At 58.7% G+C, this 10,174-nt stretch overlaps 2 protein-coding genes across 2 annotated transcripts; both read right to left on the minus strand.

Moving 5' to 3' along the window:
* Positions 1–6,662: 6,662 nt before the first annotated feature.
* LOC116799897 (loricrin-like) lies at positions 6,663–7,001 on the minus strand. The gene has a single exon (XM_032713362.1). It carries the CDS (start codon positions 6,999–7,001, stop codon positions 6,663–6,665), a length of 339 nt encoding a protein of 112 aa, XP_032569253.1.
* A 2,620-nt stretch (positions 7,002–9,621) lies between these two features.
* LOC116799898 (loricrin-like) lies at positions 9,622–9,951 on the minus strand. Its single transcript, XM_032713363.1, has one exon. It carries the CDS (start codon positions 9,949–9,951, stop codon positions 9,622–9,624), a length of 330 nt encoding a protein of 109 aa, XP_032569254.1.
* Between the last annotated feature and the right edge of the window lie 223 nt (positions 9,952–10,174).

Genomic DNA, 10,174 nt, shown 5'->3' on the forward strand with positions numbered 1-10,174 from the left:
AAGGTTCATCTGTCATTAATCAGCTGCTTTCCAGAGAGAAATTCGGGCTGGAACCACCACCAGAGCTGCTGAGCAGCCGCCCAGGCACTCTCAGAGCCTGATTTCCAAACATCTTCAGGGGGAGGAAAAGGAACAGTTGTGATTTCCCAAGGCTGAGTCAAAGCCCTGAAATCGCCCTGCTCCGGGAAGGAACCTTCCAGAAGCTTCCCCAAAGCAGCAGAGCTGAAGCAAGACCTGCCCCCCCCCCCCCAGGTTAACACAAGACCACCACAAGTTGCCTCACCCAGGTTGCTTCAGCTTCCTTTGGAGCCAGTTTTGACATCTGAGAGGTCAAACACCTTCTGAGGAGGTAAAATCTGCCCCAGGGCCTGGAGTTCCCTCAGCCCTGCACAGGGTGGCAGATCTCGAGGCACATCTGCAATCCCACCCCCCAAAACAGCTCATACACCCCATCCTGCAGCATTCTGGGGTCTCTGGAGCAGGGAGAGCCCCCCACACCCAGTGGAGCTGCTCCAGTGCCACCACCCTGCAGGGCAGAAGGACATGGACCCTGAGAACCAGGGCTGGTGATCCAGGGTGGTTTGGGTGCCATTTGCAGCACATCAGTTTTTGGGGGCTCAGAACCCTCTTTGGGGGTGTCCAGCCCTTCTGGTCCCTGCACAACCCACCCCAGGACCTTCCCCAGGACTGAGGCAGGAACCAACCTCGGAGATCGGGGTGTTGGTGCAACAGGATGTTTGCCAACACAGCAGGGGCTGCGGTGTGGGCTGGGGGACTCCTGTTGTGTCGCCCAGGGGCTGTGGGATCAGGTGGGGTGCAGAATGAGCCCCCCCAACCCCCTGAGTAGTCCCCAAATCCTTACGGATCGTTTCACCCCAAGGAGCTCCCCAAAAGAGGGGACACCGAGCAGGCGATGATACCCCCCCAGCCACAGGAACCAGGAGCACAGGAAGGGGGGGAGCCCCAAATCCCGCTTCCCTCCACCCCCAGGTGAGGATTCGCCACCCCCGGAGGTGTCCAGGGCAGGACTGGCTGTGGCACTGAGTGCTCTGGGCTGGGGGACAAGGTGGGGATGGGGCACAGGCTGGACTCGATCGTCTCAGAGGTCTTTTCCAACCTAAAATATTCCGGGATTCAGGTTCCTCGAGCCGAGGACCGGCCTCCTGCTGCCACCTGGTGGGATGTGACACCGCGGCTCTCGGAGAGGCCACCAGGTCCTGCCCGAGCTCCCCAGGGACGCTGCGAACCCACCGACCTCGGGCACAGCCCCATCCTGTGTCCCCCCGTTCCTGTTCCTCCTCCACTAGCGCTGTTCCAACCCCCCCTGCCCATCCCCGTGAACCACCTCCCCCTGCAGCCCCCCCGACCCCCAGCACAGAGGGCACGGGGGGTTGTGCAATGCCCCAAACTCTGCCAACGGGGGACTTGGATGCCCTCGGTCACCGTCAGTCCCCACACTCCCATGGGGATGAGCCACAGGGGGGTAAAACTGGTTGTTCTGGGGGGCCGGTGAGGTCTGGGGCCAGCAGCTGACCCAGCATCGGCGGTAAAGCCTCGCCCGGAGCCCAGCAAAACCCGGCTTAACGCTGCTGTGCATGGGGACGTGTCACCAGGGGATGGCACCGTGGTGGCAGCGGGATCGGACGGAGTAGCTGGAGGAAGGGACGGGCTCCGAGTGACTCAGAGCAATTTTCCCCATAATTCCCCTCGTTCAGACACGTGCTAATTGGGGTGGGGGGAAGAGTACAGAGGCTGGAGGGGGTCACTGCCCTCCCAACCTCCTCCACAAGTGTTTCCTGTGGGTCTGGTCACCCCATGGCCACTCCAGTCCTGGGGTCCTTCCCACACCATCCCCTGGCAGAGCTGCTCTTCCTTCCCACAGGGACAGGGTCCCACCAACACAAAGCCTTAAACCCCTTAAATGTGGCCATGGGGGATCCCAGCCCTCGAGAAAACCCCCTGTCCTGCCTTCCACCAAGGCCTTGGCCAGGGGCAGCAGGAGCTCGGGCTCCTGGCATTGTCTGTCTCTGGGGGGTTCATGCTCAGCCCTGGCAAGGCTGCACCCCAAAAGTTTGCGGGTTAAACGGTGCTGCTGCCTGTGCCCGGTGGCCCAACCACCCCGAATCCAGCCCTGAAGGGAGTCCCCCGGCTCTGAGACTCCCCGAAAACCTTCAAGGACCCCTCAGGTGTGAGAGCAGCCCCTGGGCTGATGCAGCTTCCCCAAAATCCTGCGTGTGCCGGGACCTGCAGGGACTTGCTGCCTCTTGCCTCAGCGTGCCAGGGGAAAATTCCGCTCCAGCCCGCGGTCTGCATCTCATTTCCAACCCCTTCCCCGCCGAGCCGCGCCGCTGGTGCCGGTGGGCGGCACAGCCCGGCTCCAGCAGCGCCTCCCCTCCCAAAAACGCTGCCACAACCCGGCCCCGCCAACGCCCCCGGGGGGCTGAGGGGGCACCGACCTCATCTGCCTCCGTCCCGTATCTGGGAATCTGGGAAGGTGCCTGAGCCCTTAATGAGGGCTGGAACACCCCGCGGGGCAGGGAGGGCTCCTCCCGCCCCTGCCCAGCTGAGCAAACCCGCGGTGGGGACTCCGGGACCACACAGAGAGCCCGGAATCTGTCCTGGTGCTGCCGCTGGAGCCTCCTCAGAACCCGGGGCTGGGGCTTTGCCCGGAGCCCTGGGGCAGCCTGAGCCCAGCAGGGCTGAAATCCCCCCTATCCCATGCTCTGATGGGCTCCACGGGCTGAAATCCCTCCTGTGCCATGCCCTGATGGGCTCCATGGGCTGAAATCCCTCCTGTCCCATGCCCTGATGGGCTCCACAGGCTGAAATCCCTCCTGTTCTGTGCCCTGATGGGCTCCATGGGCTGAAATCCCTCCTGTCCCTGTGTCCTGATGGGCTCCACGGGCTGAAATCCCTCCTGTCTCGTGCCCTGATGGGCTCCATGGGCTGAAATCCCCCCTATCCCATGCTCTGATGGGCTCCATGGGCTGAAATCCTCCTGTGCCACACCCTGATGGGCTCCATGGGCTGAAATCCCTCCTGTTCCGTGCCCTGACGTGCTTCAAGGGGCTGAACCTCAGCCTGGCACCGAGGGCACACACCAGGGTGGGCAGTGACTGGCCCTGTCCCATCGGGGTGTCCAACGAGTGACTCTCCCATGGGAGGTTGTTCATAACCCCCCTGGCCACGGCCACCTGGGTGTCACTGGGTGTCCCCACTGTCACCACTGCCCTGCATTCTCAGGGCTCCTTGTCCTGCCCTTGCCCAAACTGGGCAAACGTGGGTGCAGTCCAGGCCCAGAGGCAGCTCCCAGGACATGTGGGACAGCCTCAAAAATCAGATGAAAGCTCCTTTTCTGCAGGAATTGTTTTGGTCTCTGACATTTTCTAAGCTTCAGCATCACAAAGCCCCTTGAACTCACAAACAACTTTGGTTGTAAAGGAAAAAAAAAAAAACATTTAGGGGATGAAAAATGCAAAGTTTTATGCATTAAGAGAACCTCTGGTTTTTTGGGGGATCCAAGGAGGTGTTCCCAGTGCACAGCCAGAACCACATGCTGACCTACATACACCTTCCCAGGTGTGCTGGTAAACATCCTCCGAGGAGCAGGATAATGAGGGAGGCTCCCTGGGAAGAGCAGCAGTGTGGGGAGAACAGGACTGACCAGAAGGGATCCTCACCCTCCACCCACTCCCCGCAACCTGCAGGGCCGGGGTAGAGCTGCTCCCACCATCCCATCTCTCCCCTCTGCACCAGTGCCTGGAGGACGCAGGTGAGTCTCCCCCGGTCCTTTTTGGGCTTGAAAGCAGCTTTTGTGTTTCCAGGGTTATTTTGGAACCAGTTCTTCCCAGCGGGGCTCAGGTGGGAAGGACGAGATCAGCTCCCAGGAGGGGGTGAGGACACGGCTCTTCCCTCCCCTGCACGAGCTGATTCATCCACCCCAAGTGCCTGAGATGGCCACGGGGAGACTCTTCCCTTTAATTTAACCAGGCAGTTAAAATTCAGCTGAGACCCACCAGGGAAAGTGGAGAAACGGAGAGAATTGAGGTGAAAGTCCTCAGAGGAGTCAGGATGGGCAGCCCAGCGAGGGAAAGGTGCTTTTTACCTCTGGCAAGAAAAGGTTCAGAAAGATTTGACCTGAACTGAACATTCTGTGGGAATGGAACCGGGGGGGTTTCCTGCAGGCACAGCTGCCCCTGCCAACTGCTGTGGCCTCAAGTTTTGCTGCTCTCCAGGACTGGAGATATGTCCAAGCTCATTAAAGCCATCACTGACATGCTGGAGAGTTACCAGGGCAGTGCCAGGAAGGGGAGGAAATCGGAGACGTTCAGCAGGAGTGAGTTCAAGAAGCTGATCCAGCAGGAATTTGCCCCTGTCAAGGTAAATCTACAGGCTTGGGGGTGCCAAGATGTGTGGGAAAGGTGCTGGGGTGATATTTAGGGGTGGTCAGGGGTGCTGAGGAGGCTGCAACACCCACCCCACATCCAGGGTTGGAAAGGGATCTCTCCAGTCTTTGATTTTCCCGGGGTTGTGCATCGTGGCTGATTTCCTTGGGCTTCTGTTGCAAAGCTCCCGTTCCCCCTCCTGGTCCTGCTGTCCCCATTTTCCTGCAGGGAATGGGACACTGAGGATGGGGTGCCTTGTCCCCCCCCGGCTCCATTTCCTCCCTGGGCAAATCCAGGTGTAGTCCCGGGCTGTGACCCCTTGGCTCTGGACCCCGTGCCCCCTCCTGTGCCTGCTGCTCCTTTTCTTTGCTCTGCCTTTGCACTGAGGGCACCCAGCCCTCGCTTTTGCCCCCTTTGGGAGGGGCTGATGGGCTCCTGTCCCCTCAGAGGTCGCCCACCAGCAGGTACAGGTACATCCCCCGCTCCTCGGACCCGGACACCGAGCCCATGAACAAGAAGGAGAGGGGCAAACGCTGCGTGTACTGAGGGGCACCTGCACCACTCCCAGGGCCCAGAGGGAGCAGGTAAGGACAGCTCAGGGAGCTCACAAAGCTCCTGCACAGCATTTGCATGGACTCATTAGGAGGGAACGGAGACATCATGGGACCGGTGTCACCCCGAGGTGACAAGACTTTACCTCCAGTCCATCAGGGGGGTGGGATCCACGGATTCCCAGAATATTCTGAGTTGGAAAGGACCCACAAGGCTCATCAAGCCCAAGTGTTAAGTGGATGGCCCATGCAGGGATGAATTCCAGCTCCACAGGGGCTCAGAGAGCACTCAGTCAGCTCTAATTAAAATTGCAGAGTTCTTGGGCACAGATTTAGTGCAAAGTAGAGGAGTTGGGTAAATGGGGGTTGGGGGGAGGGATGTTACCCCCAGCAGGATTTTGGGATGGTTATGAGTGAAATTCTCCATGGGTTTTCCTCCCTCTCTGCAGGACCCCTGAATTGCTCTGTGGGCCAAGGGCAGTGGCAGCAGCACAGTGGGATCACTCTGAGCCCTGGGATCCCCTGGGATCCCCTCTCGGGCTCTCTCTGCTCCTCCAGTGCTGGCAACACCCCAGGAGATGTGCAGACCACGCTCTGCTCCACCTATTACCTCCATGAGGCAAAAAGGGTCTCTTGTTTGCCCCTGATGCTCCTTGGGTGTCTCTTTGGGGTGCTTTAAAAATGCAGCTTGAGGGCTGGAGGGGGGGGGGTGAGGCCAGATCTGTTCTTCTCTTCTCCTAAACACAATGCCAGAGCACGAGCTGAAGTATCAACCCCTTCATCCAGGTTTTTAATGGGGAGAAAGTGAAAAATCTCTGGTTAATGGGGCTGGAACGAGCCATGCAATTAGTTGACTCAGATTGTAGAGCAATAATGAACAAAGAGTGGCAATTCCTGGAGGAAAATTAAAGGCTTGTGGTTGGGAGCTCATCTCCAGCTCATTTGGAGCCAGCAGCAAAATTCCCATGGGTTTGGAGAGGTGAACACACTGAAAATAGACCTCACCTGCATCTGATCCTTCAGCTCTTCAGGGGTTGGTCCATCAGCCCCTTGCTGTTTTGTTGTAAATATCCAAAAAGTGGCTTTTTTTCTGGCTTATTTTGCTCCTTCTTACCCAAACGGTTGTAAGACCATAAAAACCCCAATAAAAACGGTACAAAGTGATGCCTGTCCGACTTTTATGAGCCTCACACTGATCACGAGGAGCCTCCAGGAGCAGCTGGGAGGTTGCTCAGAGCTGTGGTGGTGGGGAAGCCCCGAGGGGACGGGCTGGGCTGAAAAGGGGGTCTGGGGGTACCAGGGATCCCCACAAGGGGCACCACACCCTGGTGTGGGGCCCGGGCAGGACCTACCATGGGGTGGGGAGAGGTTTCTGTGTTTCTCCATCACGTAGGACCTTGTTCCCAGGGGAGGGGAGCAGCTGAGGGAGGGATGATCCACACGGGCTGTGGTCGGTGATCGGAGCATCCCGAGGGCTCAGGGAGGAACCAACCCCATTGATTCTGTGCTGCTGAGCCCAAGGAAACGCCAACACACGAGAGATCTTGGGAATGGAACTTTATTGGGCACCTCCTGGGGCCAAAGCACAGCCCGGGGTGTCAGTGGTGCCCCTTCCCCAGGGAGCGGCGGCTCCGGAGGGCGCGGGAGAGGGTTTGGCAGCCGGGCACCCCCGGGGCTGGCAGAGCTCTGGGAGGTGGGAGGCAGCTGGTCCAGCCATGGGCCCCCATCACTTCATCTTCTGCTGGGGCACCTGGGGCATCTGCTGCTGCTGCTGCTGCTGCTGCTGCTGGACCTGAATCTGGGGCTTCCCGTGGCAGCCGGAGCCACCGGAGCTGTGGCAGCCACCAGAGCTGCCACCGGAGCTGTGACAGCCCCCACCCCCGGAGCTGTGGCAGCCACCACCACCCCTGGAGCTGTGACAGCCCCCAGAGCTGCCCCCGGAGCTGTGGCAGCCCCCAGAGCTGCCCCCAGAGCTGTGGCAGCCCCCACCCCCGGAGCTGTGGCAGCCCCCAGAACTCTGGCGGGTGTAACTGTGGCACTGGTCCTTCTCCTGCCGGGAGCACATTGTCCTGTGCTGGGGGGACCTGTGGGGAGAGACAGGAACCATCAGGGGCTGCTGCAATCCCACCATCCCCATTGTCCCACTGCCTCCACTGTCCCAGTGCTGCCGTCCCGGTGTCCCTGTGCCCGCCCTCTTTGCCATCCCACCCTTGGTGCTGCTGTGCAGGATCCCAGGAGATGCCTCCCGGGATCTGGAGCAGTGTCCTGCATCCAGGATGGAGGATTCCATCCCTTGGGTGCAGCAGCACGGCCTGACCCAGCCATGAGACAGGTCCTTGTCTTCCTCCCTGCATCCCACACCCCGTGAGCATCCCCCGCCCAGCGCTCCGAGCTCTGCTTCCTTCGCTGGGAAATGATTCCCCAAGGAAGGAAAAGCCAGACTTACCTGAGCTTGAAGGAAAAGCAAGAGGAGGGAATGAAGGTGCCAGGCCAGGAGCAGTTTTATAGAGGTGCCAGATGGTTTTCCCGGAAATGAGACAGGTCCCTGTCACAGGGATCTGTTAATTTATCACCCAATCCCCATCCGACCGCCTTGTGTTTACATCGCCCTCCTGACTCATGAGTGATGGATATCATTCCTTTTTTATCTGTTTCCTGTGCCACATAAGTGTCTAATTGCCAGCCTCACCTGCCTCTAATAGGAAAACTCGTGGGTGCCTGGATTTCCAAAGCCTCGTCTGCTTGGGATTTGTTTTGTGAAATTAAGCTCAGGCTTAATTATAGCCCCATCTCCTGAGGCTCTGCTGCCAGAGCCTAATCCCTGCAGTGGAGCCAGCACCAGATACAGCCAGGAATAAGCCAGGTAAACACAGAGGAAAGTGGCTCTTCCTTCCCCGTGAGATGCTCCATCCGAAAGCTGCCACAGTCGTGGGAACAACCAGTGGGATGAGGGCAAAGTCCTCCTGGGTTTCCTCTGGAGAAGGGTCTTACATCATCATCAGGGGTTTCTAGAACCCTCTTTGACCTAAAAGAGTGTGAATTCCCCCCAAAATGCAGCAAGAGGAGGGTGTTGGGGGCTGTGGAAAGCCTTGCAAGCCCTGCTGTGTTCACACAGAGCAAGGTGAGCAAGGTGATCAAGACGAGCCATTTCCACCTCCTTAACAACAAAGGTCATTGAATGAAGGAACTAAAATGAGGAATTAAAGGACCCATGTGGTGGTCCCTGCTGGAGCAAAGCCAGAGCTCTGGAAATGTCCCTCCTGCACATCCCTGTCGGGGTTGGAAACTGGCCAGCACTTCACCACCCCACAAACTCCACTGACCTCTAAAGGCCGCAGCTCCTTTATGGGATAAAGGCAAGGAAAAGTCTGGGACACAGAAGACAACACTGGGAGCTGCACAAACAAACGGGGACATCCCCGTGTTGCCAAAGAGTGTCCTGCTGCTCATATCCAGGATTTGGGATGCTCACACCCCAAGTTTGGGATGCTTGAACTGCCCATCAGGAGCCTCCACCTGGTGGTGGTGGGTGTGGCTCTCACTGGGAGGTCGGAGCTGGGGAGGATTGCAAAGCTCTCCCCTGACCCCGCAGACCTGTGGCTCACCCAGCACCAAATCCAGCTGCTGTTTTCCTTGCTGACTGTCACTGAGGTCATGGAATTCCCTCCAGAACCCGGTGGCTGTGGCAGTAACTGGCAGAGGAACTGGGAAAACACCCACTCAGGGCCAGGTGAGTGCTGGGGCAGGTCCCTGCCTGCACCAGGGGCCAGTTCCTGCCCTGTGTCCCGCTGGGCTTTGGCTCTTGCTGTGACATCCCTGCCACCCCCTGAACAATCCCCAGGGACTTGAGGACAAAAGCATTTCTGAGCTCTGTGGTGCAGCCTGGTTTTGTCTTTTCCAGAGGATTTTAAGAGCTGTGGTGTCTTAGAATCATGGGATGGTTTGGGTTGGAAGGGACCTTAAAGATCATCCCATTCCACCCCCTGCCATGGGCAGGGACATCTTCCACTGTCCCAGGTTACTCCAACCTGGCCTTGGACACTTCCAGGGATGGGGCAGCCACAGCTTTTCTGGGCAGCCTGTGCCAGGGTCTCCCCACCCTCACAGGGAACAATTTCTTCCCAGTATCCAACTTAAATTTCCCCTCTTTCAGTCTGAACCCAACCCCCTGCCCTGTCACCCCCCCCTTTCCTTTTTTATTGTGGTTACAGGGAAAAGAAATATCTTTTAACAGGCAAAGCCTGAAGAGGCAAAGGAAAGGAAGCCCAAAACTTAGGATGAGTGATCACTCCAAGGGTTTCCTTGGGATGAGTGGGGTTGGCAGCTGGGCTCCCTTTGCTCAGCCTTTGAGCAAGGGTGTAACACATCCCAGCTCCAAAGCCCCTTCCCTGGTTGCCTCCCTGGCTTGGGAAAACAAGGATGAGGAGTTTAAGGAAACGCAAATGCAAGAGAGATCTTGGGAATGTAACTTTATTGGGCACCTCATGGGGCCAAAGCACAGCTTGGGGCATCAGCTGAAGGCAGCAGAGAACCACCAGTGATGTCCCTTCCCCAGGTGGCTCCAGAGGTCACAGGAGGGGATTTGGCAGCCGGACAACCCCGGGGCTGGGGAGCTCTGGGGAGGTGGGAGGGAGCTGGTCCAGGTGTGGCCTCTGCAGCTGGAGCTGGGGCATGTGGAACTCCCATCACTTCATCTTCTGCTGGGGCACCTGGGGCATCTGCTGCTGCTGCTGCTGCTGGACCTGAATCTGGGGCTTCCCGTGGCAGCCGGAGCCACCGGAGCTGTGGCAGCCACCAGAGCTGCCACCGGAGCTGTGACAGCCCCCACCCCCGGAGCTGTGGCAGCCACCACCACCCCTGGAGCTGTGACAGCCCCCAGAGCTGCCCCCGGAGCTGTGGCAGCCCCCAGAGCTGCCCCCGGAGCTGTGGCAGCCCCCACCCCCGGAGCTGTGGCAGCCCCCAGAACTCTGGCGGGTGTAACTGTGGCACTGGTCCTTCTCCTGCCGGGAGCACATTGTCCTGTGCTGGGGGGACCTGTGGGGAGAGACAGGAACCATCAGGGGCCCTTCCAGGGAAGAGAAATCTGGGTGTACATCCATCCAGTCTTGGCTGGATCCCACAATCCACTTTAAACCTTGTACTGGGTTCTTTTCCCCCCCATGGGATTGTCCCACCAAAGCCCAATCCAGGCCATGCCACCTCAAGCCAACACCCCAGAGTCTCCCTCCAAGTCCAAAT

The sequence above is a fragment of the Chiroxiphia lanceolata genome, chromosome 29 (assembly GCF_009829145.1).
Source record: "Chiroxiphia lanceolata isolate bChiLan1 chromosome 29, bChiLan1.pri, whole genome shotgun sequence".
Classification (NCBI taxonomy): domain Eukaryota; kingdom Metazoa; phylum Chordata; class Aves; order Passeriformes; family Pipridae; genus Chiroxiphia; species Chiroxiphia lanceolata.

Coding starts and splice junctions, on each gene's coding strand:
- LOC116799898 (XM_032713363.1), bottom strand. CDS start 9,951: ATGTGCTCCCGGCAGGAGAAGGACCAGTGCCACAGTTACACCCGCCAG.
- LOC116799897 (XM_032713362.1), bottom strand. CDS start 7,001: ATGTGCTCCCGGCAGGAGAAGGACCAGTGCCACAGTTACACCCGCCAG.